Raw genomic sequence first — 17014 nt, 5'->3', positions numbered from 1 at the left:
AAATGGCTATCTCAAAATTTTGATTGGATGTGTTTGGGGAAATGAAGGGCGTGGGGGGGATTGTTGCCCTCGAATCACTTTCGACTATTAAAAAGGGCACTAGCTCTTTGAATTTCCAATCGAATGAGCATTTTTGAAGTTTCTACGACAATGCCTTCTATAAAAACCTTATATGCCCCCAGGGCATAACTTAAAACCCTTGCCCTGAGGGTTGTGGGGGAGTTTCCTCCTCAAAAACATATTTTATATCTGGAAATCAACCACGCTGTCCAAAATGACTATCTCAAAATTTTGATTAGATTTGTTTTGTGGAATGATGGGCGTGGGGGGGGGGGCTATGTGCCATCTGATCACTTTCAACCTTTTAAAAGGGTACGAGCCTTCTTAGTTCACGCAACATGAGCTTGAGTATAAACTTCTATGACAACATTTTCAATAAAAACATAAAATGCCCCCCAAGCCATGACTTACAAGCCTATCCCTGAGGGTTACGGGAGATTGTCCTCTTTAAAAACCAATTTTCTATCTGGATCAACTACCCTGAATAAAATGGCTATCTCAAAATTTTGATTAGATGTGTTTGGGGGAATGATGAGCGTGGGAGGGGGACCAAGTTCCCCTCCAATCGCTTTCGAATATTAAAAAGGGTACTAGCCCTTCGAATTTCGAATCGAATGAGCCTGTTTTGAAGTTTCTACGACAACGCCTTCTATAAAAACCTTATATGCCCCCAGGGCATAACTTAAAACCCTTGCCCTGAGGGTTGTGGGAGAGTGTCCTCCTCAAAAACATATTTTCTATCTGGAAATCAACTACGCCTAACAAAATGACTATCTCAAAATTTTGAGTGGGTGTGTTTGGGGGACTGATGGGCGTGGGGGGTTTCAGTTGCCCTTCAATCATTTTCGACTATTAAGAAGGGCACTAGCCACTCCAATTGCGAATTGAATGAGCCCTTTTCGAAGTTTCTACGACAACGCCTTCTATAAAAACATTATATGCCCCCAGGGCATAACTTAAAACCCTTGCTCTGAGGGTTATGGGGGAGTGTCCTCCTCAAAAGCATATTTTCTATCTGGATCAACTACCCTGAACAAAATGGTTATCTCAAAACTTTGATTGGATGTGTTTGGGGGAATGATGGGCGTGAGGGGGGGGGGGCTAGTTGCCCTCCAATCACTTTTGACTATTAAAATGGGCACTAGCCACTCCAATTTTCAATCGAATGAGCGCTTTTCGAAGTTTCTATGACAACTCCTTCGATACGAAGTGCCCGGGTATGGAGGAAAAAAACACATTGTGCCCACATCGTCGGGCTCATACAAATCGAATGAGCCCTTTTTCAAATTTCTACGACAAAGATTTCAATAAAAACCTTGTATGCCCCCGGGGCATAACTGATAATCCTTGCCCTGGGGGTTCTGGGGGAGTGTACTCCCCAAAAATATGTTTTCTATCTGGAAATCAACTACGCTGAACAAAATGGCTATCCAAAAATTTTTATTGGATGTTTTTGGGGGAATGATGGCTGTGGGGGGGGGGGACGCAAGTTGCCCCCCAATCACTTTCGACTATTAAAAAGGGCACTAGTTCTTTGAATTTCCAATCGAATGAGTATTTTTTGAAGTTTCTACGACAACTTTTTTTATAAAAACCTTATATGCCCCAGGGTATAACTTAAAACCCTTGCCCTGAGGGTTGTGGGGGAGTGTCCTCCTCAAAAGCATATTTCTTATCTGGAAATCAACTACGCTGGACAAAACGGCTATCTCAAAATTTTGATTGGATGTGTTTGGGGGAATGATGGTCGTGGGGGGGCCTAGGGGCCCTCCAATCACTTTCGACTGTTATAAGTGTTACCAGCACTTCCAGTTTCCAATCGAAAAAGCCTGTTTTGATGTTGATACGACAAGACCTTCTATATAAAGCTTATATGCCCCAGGGTATAACCTAACACCAATTCCATGTGGGCGATGGGGGATTTTCCTCCTCGAAGATATTTTCTATCTGGAAATCAACTATGCCTAACAAAATGGCTATCTCAAAATTTTGATTGGATGTGTTTGGGGGAATGATGGGCGTGGGGGGCTAGTTGCCCTCCAATCACTTTTGACTATTAAAAAGGGCACTAGTCACTCCAATTTCGAATTGAATGAGCCCTTTGCAAAGTTTCTACGACAACTCCTTCGATACGAAGTGCCCGGGTATGGAGAAAAAACAAAAAAAAAACACATTGTGCCCACGTCGTTCTTTACTTAGGCAGTGCTAGCGCGCTGCCTATGAAACCTCATGTTGACTCCTCTGGGTTCATCGTCTAAGTTAGACTAGGATTTTTTGTAAGATTTATTGCGTCTTTTTCAAAAAACCTAAAAACAAATAAAATTTCGCTTTAAACAAAGAATTTTGAAAGAAATTTGCGTGATTTTCAATAAGTTCCCTTGACTTTTTGAGGGTGTTTCACCCATTTTCAAGAAGCAGGAAAATACAAATGAATGTGAATTGTCAATTTAATATACATATACTGATATTTAGCAATAAAATGTTAATATTATTTGATTTATAAAGTTATGAAAGTAAAAACATTTATTTCTGGCCTTGGTAAGGCATAGGGGTTTTGAGCCCTACTCATTTTAATTTCTGCTCGTTTTGAGTTTGACTTGTTTATTTATTGTAATTTCTCTTCGTTTTTGGGTTTCATTTATTTATCGATGCTGATTTGTGGTATTTTCACGCTAGGTAGATTATTTGATTTTATTTTTTGCTTATTTTTGGTTTAATGGATTTCTTTACTTTTCTTAGAAAAACTTATTTTGTGGAAAAAGTTTTTTTAATTAATTTCTGTTCCTTTTATATTGACATAGTCTTTTCAGAGAAAAAGAAAATAATTCTTTAAATCCTTTCGTTTTTTTAAGAATTTACAGTTTGGCCTGCTATTTGTATGCTGGAGAATTTTTTTTAGCAATTTTAAACAACATACACCCTTTAAAAAATCTGGACACAAATAGTAGTGTTTAATTTAGTTTCATGCCTCCTCTAGTTGACCTGAAATAGAAAACTTGATACCATTCGCAAAAAATACGTTTACTTTCTTTGATAGCTTGGATACATTACTTTATTATTATACATCCCCTCCTAATTATACAAATATTATTTTGTTAGAAACTCAATAATCTTATTTACTTACAGTGTATCGGAATGAACGGCCAAGGACCTCACGCTCGCAGGACTTCAAGCTCGAAGACTTAGGAGACGATAATTGGACCCATCACGAAGATTCATTTGATACAGACGCCCGAGACACAATGTCAGATCCTCGCGATACGATGCGACGAGCTAGAGACATCGTTCGTGATGGTCGCTATTCCCATCCTGATACTACATATGCCCAAGAGCGTAGTCGTGATTACAGTCAAAGTAGTGACTATCGTGAGATATCTCGTGAATTACGTGAATCGTATAGAGAAGCACGTGCGTTTAGTCAAGATAGTTATCAGCGAGAAATGCGTGATTTTCGTGATCGTGACTCGTATTCAACTCGTGATAAGGAATACCGAGAGTCAAGCATGAACAGGCCTGTACAGAGTCATTCTAGGGATGATGCTGGCACTAGACGGAGTCTTTACAGAGACGACTCCTATGGAAGACGGACTTATTATTAAGTTTTTCTTCGTGATGATTGTGGTGCCAATATTCAGCAAGCTATACACTATGCTTGAAAATATTTCATTTAATTAGGAAAAATTTGAAACTGCGAAAAATTTACGCCAGTCGGTAAGACACTGTAGTGCGATCATATCGCTGCCATTGATACTATGTGGCTCCACCTAAGTATTAGGTGAAAGAGACAGCTGAATTGTATCCAAGATGTGCCACTCAAAGGATTTTCAAGTTATTGATAGCACATTACGTATTTACTATCCTATTAGTGAAAAAAACAACTGACAAAGAAAATAATATGTGACCCTAAAAGGGTTCGTGGATTTGTTTTAAATAGCTTATTTAATGATTCCATGTGATATAAAAGGCACGGGGAGTTTTTTCCTTTTTTCAGAATTTTTAATACTATTTAAGCTTAAGCACTGTACTGTGGTTTTTCCCGTTGCTTGTAATCTTTTAGCTCAGTTTCTTTGAGTATGTTCATGACGAGTCTAAAATTGAAACGTTTGCAAATTTCTCCATCATCTTTCTAGTGGATTAAACTTAGCGTAGTGCACGGTCAAAAATTTTGAATACAGCCTTCGTCTTATCTAACTTATCTAAAAAAATGTATTTTTTAAAGTTAGTAAGTATTGTCGTGGCCTACATGAAGAGGCCTTCATTTAGTTTCAATTGTATAGCGAAAGCAAATTATTACATATACATATTTTATATGGATTTTGTAGAAGCCATTTTCCAGGTTCCATACGAAGCTGCTTTGAAAGTGAAACAAAAAATAGAGCACACAATGTTGATTTTGATTGATTTTTCTTTTAATTTTAATTAAATAAGGCTTAATTTACTTCTAAAAATTGGTTCGTATAATCTAGAAAACCATAGCACATTGAACAAGGAAAAATTAATCAAGGTAGATGGCAGTGCAGATTGAATAAAACAGATTAATAGATGCCTCTCAAAGCATAGGAAAAACGTAGTGCACATATCACACAGTCTCCAAAATTGATATATTGTCAAAAATCCTAGTCAGGAGTTATCTAAGTTAAAATATAGTGAAAAAATAATTTGAATTGTCGTACTCAAAGACAGAAGTTTATATATGCAAAATTGGGGCTGTCAAAAATGCGGCCTATATGCTATAAGCGACCACTGGAACATTCAGATTTTGCCTGTGACTTAAGTTGATGCTATTAAAAGACTATAATTTATCATGATAGAGTTTTACAAGATAATGCAAGATGTGTTTGTGGGCATAAATGGCTGAATTTTCGCGCTAAATGTCAAAATTACCACAATCAGTTTTATGTCAAGCATGTTTGATAAACACCCGTTGAAAACCTGAAAGTGTTAGGTACTTGGTTCTTGGAGATATTTTGCGGTTTTCAACGATAGTACGTCAGATTTGATTTATTATTTGGTTTTAATTTAAATCTTTTCTAACAATAAATAAGCTTTCAATTGACGTTTACCCGCTTAGTGATTTTGGCTAAAAGATTGGCCCTTCAGAATACCAAGTTTTGTCTCTCTTGCAGTAGAAGACTACTTTCTGGTCCTTGTTGCTACTGTTGTAAAATAATCGTCAGGGTTGCACTTTCAGTTTCCATCATTTAATAATTACAGTTACTAATTTTCTCTACGATTCATGAAACCGTATATAATCTGAGCATTATTGTATTTGATAAAAATATTATATATCTAAAAACAGGGTTTATTGTAATTTAAAAAAGTTTCATATTGACTGCTCTGTGCTTTAGCTTAAATACGGCTTTGTCTTGAAGGATTGCAATAAGATCATTGGCATAATAGACCAAAATATTGATACAATTTACCATGTCATTTTAACTTGGTTACACAAATACGTCCGATATAAAAGTTTTTAAACAAGTTTAAGCATAATGTAAACTAATTTAGTTAATTATTACTAAGAATTGATACCAATATTGAACTTTTAAATGAAACAATTTGTTAAGGCTAAAGAGGCCTCGTCCTGAAATCCGGCATTTTAATTAGGTGCCTCAATTTTAAGTTCCTCAAATGGCTAAATTGCAATCCTAATTAAATTTGTTGTACCTAAAAGGTCACCAAAATGTCGATAGTCTAGAAGCTCCTTAAAATCTTAATCTAAACTTATTAATCAATCTTGAAAATTTTTCTTTTTCGTCAAGTATCTGATTTATAGGTTGTGTCGTTTTTGTCTTACTAAATAAAAAAAAAATAAACTGAAAACTATGAGCAATATTAACACTTAAAACCAACAGAAGTTATTCCATATATGAGGAGGGCCTTCTCCTCCCTAATCTCTCGCTCGATATACCAATTTTGTTTAGTTCTTCAAAAACGCTTCATAATCCAATTAAGCAGTCCTTGTGTTTCAGAAGTCATTCTTAAGAATCAGAAGACAAGTCCAACTTTAGCGCAAAGAGCGGGGATTGAGGAGAGTACAACCAGTCCAAACATACGGAATTTCGTCTGCTTTTTTTAAGTTTCTATGTTGCTCCTTACTTTCAGTTGAAAGTAAGTAGCTTTTAAAAGTAACTTCCTTTTAAAAGTAAGCTTTTAAAAGTTTCCTTTTAGAAGCTTACTTTCAAGCTCTTATTGTTTTCCAAATAAAGCTGGGAAATCCATGTAAAATCTCCCCCGAACGAAAAATTCTTTCTCAGAAAATTCCCCCATGGAAATTTCTTTTGCGTAAAATACTTCCGGAAAACTTCTCCCAGCAATATCACCCTTGCTGAGAATTCCCCCGCAAAATTTCCTACGGATAATCCTCCCAGAAAGCTCTCCTCACTTCCATTATTCTCCTTACTTCCATTAACAGAAACATGTTTTTCATTTAATTCCTGATCATCTTCCAAATCATGCCGGAAATTCCCCTCCTTGAAAAATTAACCCCCTAAAAACCCTCCTCTCCCAACGGAAAGTTCTTCCATCGGAATATCCCCCCACCCGGAAAATATCCTCCGCATAAAATCGTCAAGACAATTCCCTCTTGCCTGAATATTTTTCCCGGATAATTCCCCCTGGATATTCTTTCCACATGTAAAATTGAGTAGCCATAGAGAATGTAAGATAAATAAAAAAGAAATCGGTACATGAATTCTAGCAAATCCCTACCGTGCAAAACCTCCTAAGGAAAATTTCCTCCCGCCAGAAGCTTTGTACCCACGAGATTTTCTCCCCTTGAAAAATACCCCCCCCTGCGGAAAATTCCCTCAGAAAAATGTCAACGTATTTCCCAATTGCAAATGTCATATGTAAACAATGGGCAAATTGTATAATTTACAGTCCTTTCTCAAGGGGCTGAGAGAGGTCATGTCATCCCCAGGAGCATAGTTATTGGGTCATTCAACAATGCCAAACAAATTGGCTATCTCAAAATTTTGACGTACCCTCCAGTCTTTTCTGTCAGTTATAAATGGCACTAAAACTTCTAGGACCATTGGTTCGATACCATCACCCTGAAAAGAAAAAAAAAAAAAAAAAAAAAACGCATCCGTGATCTTTTTTCTGGCAAAAATACGTAGTACTACGTAACATTAAATTTGACGAGTTTTTATCTTTGAAATTAGCATAAAAAATCAATTCTTTCGATATATTAATTGTTATCAAAATTTAGTTTTTGGAATTACAGTTACTTCTGAGCCCAGTCACTTCTTATTCACAGTTCGTTACCATGAACTCTTTGATCTTATAGCAAATTTTTTATAAGTAGGGACCTAAAATGTACCTAAAAGAGAACATTTTTAATGGTAGAAAAAAAAGATTTTCTTCTACTCCCTCCTCTAAAAAAATAAAATTGACACCTGCCTACCATCAATAAGAAACGAATACGGTTTCTGCTTCTGAAATGCAGAATATCAGTAGATGTTTCTTCATCTTTTGAAAGACAAGAAGTAATTAAAACTATAGTGACTTATTGACTAAGGCTACTAATGAAAGGTCAGAAACCGACGTGAATAATGATAAAATGACCAAATTATTACGAACTATTGCTTTACTTCATTGGTCTGAAGTTCTCCTTTGTGTAGTAGTTTTAATATTTCGGATCTGGGAATATTAATTTTCACTAAAGGCATCGGGCATTGAAAACACTTGAAGTTTTTAGCAGCTAATAGCTAGGCCAAAACATATAAAAGTTGCATTATGCATATGTTATATGAGCTTAAACTGCTCTCTTACTCTTAATTAATCAAGGTAAATATAAAATTATGAAAGTACCCAAAGAAAATGTTAACAAGTGAGAAAAATCAAATAGTCCAAAGCTTTCAGTCACACGACTATGGATGAATGAATTAACAAATGAATGTATATGAATGAATTAAAGAAGTAAACAAGGGCAAGCAGAAATATCTGATTGCATGCTAAAGCACACTGACGTCTGAGCTATTTTGCTGAAATAATGGAATTCATAATGATATCTTTCAGTGAAGCAGATGTGTATACATCTTCTGTCACTGACAACAGTCCTAGCATGTTTTTTCTTCGTCTACAAGAACCGTTTTCTTAAAGAAAGGTACTTTTAAAGGGGCGTGAAAATAATAATTAGAAGCGGTCAGCTCAACCTCTTTTGTACATAAGAAAAGATCGGCATTAATGTTTTTCGCGATGCAAGAAACTGTTTTTAAAAGCTCGAGACCCTTTTTCAATTGTATTCGAGCTTGCTCTTATTCAGGGAATACAAACAAATAAGCCAAAAAATTGCCAGTGTCGCTTATTTTAATATCTTCACGATGTGGTTTCATGGTTAAAAAAAATGTATTTTATGCGAGTGTAGATATCGGGTGGGTAAATGATGGATTGGTATAAAAATAATTTCAAGTAGGTTCGCAAAAACGATTACACGGACAGAGCAAAAACTGAAATGATTTGACTGGTTGGAAAAGAAAAAAGCAAGTCGTTAAACATAAATAAACAAGACGAATATCCTTTGAACCGTTGTTGTGATTTGATACCGCTTCTTAATCTTATTAGACCGTCTATAGTCTACAAAATTTAAATGTAGTGCCATGCCAAACACAGCAAAATATTTTATAGAATAGGATGAATGCAATTAGTGAAAGCTATTTCTGAATAGTAATAATGACAAAACTAATTAGTATTTAGAAAAGATTATTTTTAAACCAGTATAGCTTTTGCAGATTTCATAAAAACTTTTTTGTATTCATTTTAAAATTCAAACTTGATTAGTTAGGCTTAATCGTTCTGAAACCGGATTCTAAGCTAGTTAGTATATAATATTCTATCTATTTTTTAATTTAATACCTTCCTGTTATAAATCAATCTTGTTAATAATTTTCCTTTCTAGGAAATCAGATGTTATATTTGTTATCCCCTCGACCTATCTAACTAGCTTATTGGTTAACCTTCTTCTTTCATTTTCCTTTCCTCTAGCTGGGGAACCATTACTTTTTTTCATCACTACAATTCACAGGACCATTGTTCACACTTTTTTTATTCATTCTTCTTCTAGTTTATTTATAGCCTATAACTATTACCATGGTGCTGCTTCAGAGTAAACTTCATAGTAGAATTTATGAAACATTCTTACTCCTTTTTAAGAAATGCTACAATAGTCTTTAATTTTAAACTATGTTGTCGTTGTCTAAGGATGTTGGTTAGAATTATCCTAATTAATCACCTAAAAGGAGTTAAAAGGCTCGTTTTGAGAAGTTTTCAGACATTAAAGTGCAGTTTTTACACGCAATTGAAAATCTCCCCGCCTTTACCCCCTTTCTATCTCTCTCCATCTTTCTTGCTCTCTTTCTATCTCTCTCCCTCTTTCCCTCAGAGTCAAACAAAAGTAAAAAGGGTGGATTGGATTTCGCTGATCCATTGGCAAACTACTATCTTGCAATCTTTAAGCTAGGCTCGTCATTTCAACTTATTTTTCCAGTATTGATTCGTGCTTTTTCATATATTTTTGAATTTTAACCTATTTTGAAGATTTACTTCAGTTATCTTATGATTTGAATAACCATGTGTCGTCAAGAGTGCAGATTCAGTAGATTGAGTTTATGGACGTTTTTGCTAAAATTTTGCTCTTAATTTTGTTTCAATTGACAATATGGATTTTCACATTAAAATTCTGATCTTCAAATTTAATTTATGCTCGCGGTCTGGTCGTGGATTTGATGTCGATTCAAAATCTAGCAATTAGAACTCGTTTTGGATTGTAAAATCCACAACACTATCAAACAGTTCGTGGTAACGAACTGTATAATAAGAGTTGCAATCAAGAGTTAACGATTTTGAGTTGTTGGAATGTGGTAAATTTGGAAAGCTTACAAAATGTATAGCCTACAAATTGTGCAACTCTAGAAGACGAAAATCTTCTTTTTTAAAGAATTTAAACAGCTAGTTTCTTTTTTCCGATTTTGCTTTAATGTTTGATGTTATTTTCCTTGATGAGAGTCAAGAATATCTGAGATTTGACTCATTTTTGGATTAGGGAGGAGAAGGTTGGTTAAATTTTAAAAGTGGGTAATATGCCAAATGAATTTCATGAATCTCGAAATAAAAATAAGTAATAATTTCTTACCTTTTGAACTATTCAAATATTGTTGCAAAATTCTGTTAATGTACACTTTCCAATTGCTGGAATTGTGTTCAATCTTGATTGTAAAATATGTTTCCCTTTTCAAAATCCCACAATCCAAAGTGAGAATCCGGATTGTCAATGGGAAATAGACATCTAATAGACTGTCTTTATAGACATCTAATAGGAAGTTCTGGAAACTATTTTTTTTATCATTAAAGATGCTGCTCATAGCATGCCCGTGGATTTGGCTGTCGCCCAGATGATATTTACTAAACCCTGACATCATCTTTAGACTATTTGATACATCATTAGATATATAGTATTTAATTCGTAGTTTATCTTCTTTTTTTCAAGCTTATGTAATTTTGTATCTCATTTTTCCTATCTGAAATAAATACAATGGACATATAGGTAGATCCAGATTCGAAAGTAGACAGAAATAATTTAATCTTGATTGTTAAAATACAAATGATCCTAAATTATAAAAGAACAAAATCCTAGAGTGAACAGATGAATTCTCAACAGAGTTTTTTAGTTGTTTTTTTAAAAGTTTTTTTTTAAGTTGTTTTATTCTTACTTCTGGCGAAACAAAAATTATGAAGTATTTATTTCTACAAGCCAATGGGCCTGTATGAGAACAAACACAAAAAGAACCATAATATATGCTATTTTGTGAGGACTGGCAAAATTTAGTTTGCCCACTTCCCCCGAACACAGGATCCTAAGTAACCTTATCCCCCCTAGCCGTGAGGTAAAGCAGGATATGCTTAAACACCCCCTAAGCCTTCTAAAGACGAGAACATCTTTTCCCCATTCCTAGAAACAGGTTTTATGTCGAGTTGTGAGCTTTTATTTGTCTTAATATTAGCAAAGAAAAAATCACCATAATCACCAATATAACTAAAAAAAACTAATCAAATGTGAATTGACCTTTTAATATATATTAATGTTCATCCCTGAAAGTATCAATAATTTTGCACTCATTAATGTTATAAAGGTGAAAACGTTAAAGACAGTTTTTGTTTTCAGTTAAGCGTAAATGATGTTCTAGTCCTTAGCAGGCACAGCGAGTGTTAGACTTTTTGTGGTAGTCAGTATTCGTTTTAGGTTTGACCTGATTGTTATAGTAATTTCTATTCCTTTAAGCTCTTACACTCGGCTCTGATAATCAAAAGTGGTACATACGCCATTTTTGTGACTTTTCTTGAGAGCTAAAATCAGAAAAAAGTTTGTCGGCTGTGGTCGCTCTGAAGCACAGTTTATAGACAGTAAGCTTATCGCAGATAATTTCTGGTCTTCGGTCTCGGTGCGAACAAAAAGCTCCTCCCACTTGTTTCTGCCTTAGCGGATTAGTCTGCTATCGTCAATTACTGAGAAATGGTTACCAAGTGCATTATTCGTAATAGCGGGTTTCCACTTGTTTCGTGTCCAAGAGAAATCTGACTTGTCTACCCGCGAAAAGATCTGATAACGCCTACGTTTCTATCTGCAAAAACGTTCTCCGGAGCACTCGCACCCCTGTCCGGGTTTTTATAATGGGAGAGATAGAGAATGATCATACTGCTAATTCTATAAACTGTGCTCTGAAGTATCAAACTAATGGAGATAATGAGTACATATTCAAAACCAACTTTTTATGCTCTTTTCAGCGGTATAAATTAAATTTAAATATTCCGAGTGAATTCAAAATTATTCCATTTTGTGGTGCATGTCTCCTCTTTCCTATAGATATTTCTTATCCTCTTCTCCCAAAAGTATTCTGGGGGATTTCAAAATGAATCCGTTTTTGGTATATGTCTCCTTTTTCCTTGACAATAAGAAGACAAATGCCGTGCCATTATATCTCCATAAGATATTTCTCTTCTATCAAAACTGGTGTATGTCTCTTTTTTATCTTTGTATTGGTACATGATAGAACAATTCTGACTGCACCATTCGATTCCTTGTGCTGAGTTTCCTCAAGACACATACATAACTCATTTTCAACCAAAATGGCATGTGTGGGACTTTTAATTATCACAGTCGATATCTATTGATAGGGATTTACGTTCATTTTGCATTTGAATTACTCGGCAGTGATAGTAAAAAGGGCGACTTATGCCATTTTGGTCGAAAATGAGTTATGGATGTGCCGAGGGTAAACTCAGAACGAGAAATCGGACGGTGCAGCCAAAATTGTCTAATCTCGTGTCGTTACAAAGATAAAAAAGCGACATATGCCATTTTTGGATGTGGATCGCAGGGTCAGAAAGGAGACACGTGCAGAGCACATGTCTCCTTTTTGACCCTGCTCTTTCAGACGTCGATATTTAGCATATGTCTAGTTTTTAGCTTAAGGATCCACCAAATTTCAGCATGATCATCATGATTTGAAGAAAAGGAGAAGCATGATTTGAAGTTATTGTTATGGGGTTGAGAGTTCAATGCATTCAAGAAGTCTTGCGCTTGTCCAAAAAGCAATTCAAATAGCAAAGGAATAAGAAATTAGGAGGTGAGAAGTCTTACAATTTTATTTTATATGGGTTTGATGTACGATCAGAGTAGTTGAAGACAGCTCTAGAGGAGAGATCATGAGGACTATAAGTAAATAACATTCAAGTAAATTGAAAATCTGCACAATCTTTGGACTTGTGCATAATCTGAGTATAAATAAATACTAATTGATTATACCCCTCAGCATGCTCTAGAAGTTTCAGCTTAATTTCCTTAGCCTTTCTTGGGGTGTCGCATACATACCCTTTCTTAAACCATGCTTGTCTGCCATAATGTAAGAAAATGAAACGATCAAAGGAAAAGGATATTCAGTATTTCCGTTTGGCCTTAAAAACCCTATTTTTGATCGCTTCCTTTTCTTACAATATACCCTTTGACGACCTTGGATACACATAGGCTAGTGTATGTTGTTTTAGTTCAACTTTCACCTCTACATACACTGAAAATTTGAAACTTAATGCCCTTAGACACTCCTAAAATATAACAGGTATGCCCCTTTGACAGCTTGCATACACATCGTTTCTTTGGATATAGCTCAACATCCCCCTCAATCTGCCCTATAAGTTTTAACGTAATAAACTTACCAGTTTCTTAGATATCGCCGATATGCCGTTTTGACAACCTTGGATGTACATAGAGTTTTTGATTTAGTTCAACATCCCAAGCAATATTAAGAATTGTTGCTTTGCATACAATTACCCCCTTTGTATGCTATATTTCTGACATCCTTACAAAAATGAGCGACATAAAACCCTCGTTTTTAGGCTAAAGGAACAAAGTAACGAAGTTAATGTAATATAAAAGCTAAGCAATAAAGTATCAAAGCACATTTCAGCCATTTTCTTATCTTAAAAAGTAATCTTAAAATTTCCACCGTAATATCCGCACAAAGTGTTTTCAGCTAAGAGTTCTAATCCCATTTTTTGCATCGGAAACTTACTATGTAGAACCAATTGATTCATTACACGAATCCAATAGGTCTTGGAGCCTGCTGAGCCTAAAAACGGGGCTAAAGGCAATTTGGTTTTCAGCAGGTTTTCACACCGAAATTCCATTTAATCGGTTTCTCCGAAAATTCCTTGAATTATAAAGACGTTTCTGATAAAGTCGAGAGTGGAAGCACTCGGCTAGCTCGTAAGAACAGATTCTAGTAGATCAAAAAACATATTCGGAATGAAGTTTCATTTTGGCGTTCATAGTGACAACATCAAAATGAAAGGAAATACATAATTGACTGTAAATTATTTTAAAAAGGTGCTGGGTTGAACAAGAAATGTTATCAAACAGTTAATGGTAACGATCTGTAAGTAAGGAGTGACCCGGCTCAATAGTAACGGAAACTCTAAAAAAATGAAATTTTAATACCAAGAGATACGTCTAAACAATCAGATTTTTATGCTGATTTCAAATATATAAGTTTCATTAGGTTTAGTCCTACCCATCAAAGATTACGACTTACGATCCTGAGAAAATTTGCTTTATTTTCAATAAAAGGGGGAAACACCCCCTATAAGTCTTAGAATCTTAATGAAAACCACACCATCAGATTCAGCATATCAGAAAACTATTTTGTAGAGGTTTCAAGCTTCTATCTGCAAAAATGTGGAATTTTGTATTTTTTTCCAGAAGAAAGATCACGGATGCGTTTTTGTTTTGTTTTTTTATTTCAAGGGGTGATCGTATTTGAACGAGAACGGGACCTCATCTTTATTGGAGGCGACTTTAACGCCAGAATTAGGGGAAAAGTATCCAATGCTGAGTCTGCCATTGGCCACTTCGGTCTTGGAGCTAGATGTAGCCGGAGATCCAGACCTATTCACTTTGCCATGACGAATGTTTGGTCAGTACCAATACCTTATTCAAGCACAAGCCCAGCCATAGAACCACATGGCATTCAAGCGGTGGTGGAGCAAAGAGTCAGATCGATTACATCATCATGTCCCGCCGTTGGAAATCAATGGCAACGAATAGTAGATCGTACATTGGAGCAGACACTGGCTCGAAATATGGGTCAGATCACCTTCTAGTCAAGTTAGATCTAAAGTTACGACTTGCAGCATGCCCCAAGAGGAAACCTCCACGAATATTGGATACCAATCACTTCAATGATCCTAATATACGACAGGCATTCTGCTTAGAGTTGTCTAACCGCTTTGAAGCTCTCCAAGTGCAAGTGAACGACGAGCAAACTCAAAGTTTGGATGAAAAGTGGTTGACCATACGGAGTACAATCCACGAGGCTGCAGGAACTACGATAGGATACTGTAAAATACTATCCAAAAAGTGAATATCGACACACATAATTCAGATGGCTGAGCACAAGAAACAGACATCGGCCAGAGAATAAGAGTTGTTCAAATGCCTGAGAAGAGAATGCCACTAGTCGGATAAGAATGATACGAACCAGTACTGGGAGAAAACCGCTGAAGACATGGAAACCGCTGCCTCTAGATCGGACACCAGGAAGATGTTTCCTGCTCCTAAAATCAATCAGGAGTAAATCACATAAGCCTACTAGTACATCTGTCGAAGATGAAAATGGCAAGTTACTTTCGAATAATACCGAAATAATAAATCGCTGACGCCTTGAATTTGCCATGACGAATGGTTTGGTCATTACCAATACCTTATTCAAACACAAGCCCTGCCACAGAGCCACATGGCATTCAAGCGATGGTAGAGCAAAAAGCCAAATTGATTACATCCTCATGTCCCGCCGTTGGAAATCAATGGCAACGAATAGTAGATCGTACATTGGAGCAGACACTGGCTCGAAATATGGGTCAGATCACCTTCTAGTCAAGTTAGATCTAAAGTTACGACTTGCAGCACGCCCCAAGAGGAAACCTCCACGAAGATTTGATACCAATCACTTCTATAATCCTAATATGCGACAGGCATTCTGCTTAGAGTTGTCTAACCACTTTGAAGCTCTCCAAGTGCAAGCGAACGACGAGCAAACTCAAAGTTTGGATGAAAAGTGGTTGACCATACGGAGTACAATCCACGAGGCTGCGGAAACTACGATAGGATACCGCAAAATACTATCCAAAAGTGGATGTCAACACGCACAATTCAGTTGGCTGAACAAAAGCAACAGATATCGGACAGAAAATCGGAGTTGTTCAAACGCTCGAGAAGAGAATGCCACCAGTCGGCTAAGAATGATAAGAACCAGTACTGGGAGAAAATCGCTGAAGACATGGAAACCGCTGCCTCTAGATCGGACACCAGGAAGATGTTTCCTGCTCCTAAAATCAATCAGGAGTAAATCACATAAGCCTACTAGTACATCTGTCGAAGATGAAAATGGCAAGTTACTTTCGAATAATACCGAAATAATAAATCGCTGGAAGGAGCACTTTGACAAACTACTTAACCAGCACCAACTCTCCACAGCAATAGATGATAATCAGTGCTACCATAATCCAAGTCGTAGCCCTGATGGCCTGCAGGAACCAAACTCTCCCAGCAGTATTTACAATGACGTGAATGTGGCTCCCCCACGTTAAAGGAAGTCCAACAAGCAATCAATTGCCTTAAAAGCAATAAAGCCCCTGGTTCTGATGCCATTCCGGCTAGACTTTACAAGTATGGTGGGACAGCACTTGTCAGCTGGATTCATAAACTAACTTGTCGTATATAGGAAGAAGAGATGGTTCCACAGGAGTGGGGAGATTCTATCATCCTTCCAGTCTTCAAAAAACGGCTAAAGACAAAATGCAGCAATTATCGCGGGAATTCTCTCATGTGCATTACTGCAAAAATATTTGCCATAGTGCAACATAATTGTTTTCGTATCCAGCGCAACGCAAAAACAAGGCCCAATCAAGCGGGATTCCGCCCAGGCATGGGAACAATTGACCAACTATTCGTTTTAAGAAAAACCCTTGAGCACAGGGCAAAACACCAGAAACCAACAGTATCTCTATCCATAGATTTTATTACAGCTTTTGATTCGGTTCTAAGGGATGGATTCTGGAAGGCCATGACAGAGGATGGAGTACCAGGCAAGATAGTCAGACTTATCTAAGCATACTATCAGAATACGCGAGCCCAAATTCAGATCGGTGGAGAACTCTCTTCAATGTTCCAAATTGATTTTGCTGTCCGACAGGGATGTATATTGTCTCCTGTCTTATTTAATTTCGTGATCGACTGGATTATGACCAGAGCAATGACGACTCTTTCAGGCGTCGAAGTAAGTCCCAATTTTGTGATCACCGATCTGGACTACGCCGACGATATTTGCTTGTTAACTGAATCTCGTCCAGAAGCCCAATCTATGCTATCGAAGGTGGCTGAAGAATCCTCTATGGTCGGCCTGAA

At 36.5% G+C, this 17014-nt stretch overlaps 2 protein-coding genes across 5 annotated transcripts in view; both read left to right on the top strand.

The window, feature by feature from the left end:
• Ca-beta (Calcium channel protein beta subunit) overlaps window positions 1-5116 on the top strand; it is a 295614-nt gene extending 290498 nt beyond the window's left edge. For all 4 annotated transcript variants that reach the window (XM_089096699.1, XM_089096702.1, XM_089096700.1 and 1 more), the window contains one exon: window positions 3187-5116. In XM_089096699.1, the coding sequence (XP_088952825.1) occupies window positions 3187-3659 (473 nt within the window). In that variant the 3' untranslated portion in view covers window positions 3660-5116. The remainder of the gene's footprint in view (window positions 1-3186) is intronic.
• An 11224-nt stretch (window positions 5117-16340) lies between these two features.
• LOC148946888 (uncharacterized) lies at window positions 16341-16718 on the top strand. Its single transcript, XM_089096457.1, has one exon. It carries the CDS (start codon window positions 16341-16343, stop codon window positions 16716-16718), a length of 378 nt encoding a protein of 125 aa, XP_088952583.1.
• The last annotated feature ends 296 nt before the right edge of the window (window positions 16719-17014 follow it).

Source organism: Artemia sp. Qi Xiang Cuo, chromosome 11 (genome assembly GCF_049724085.1).
Source record: "Artemia sp. Qi Xiang Cuo chromosome 11, ASM4972408v1, whole genome shotgun sequence".
NCBI classification, from domain to species: Eukaryota; Metazoa; Arthropoda; class Branchiopoda; order Anostraca; family Artemiidae; genus Artemia; species Artemia sp. Qi Xiang Cuo.
The sequence above is the reverse complement of the archived record's forward strand: the minus strand, read 5'-3'. Positions and strand labels throughout refer to the sequence as shown.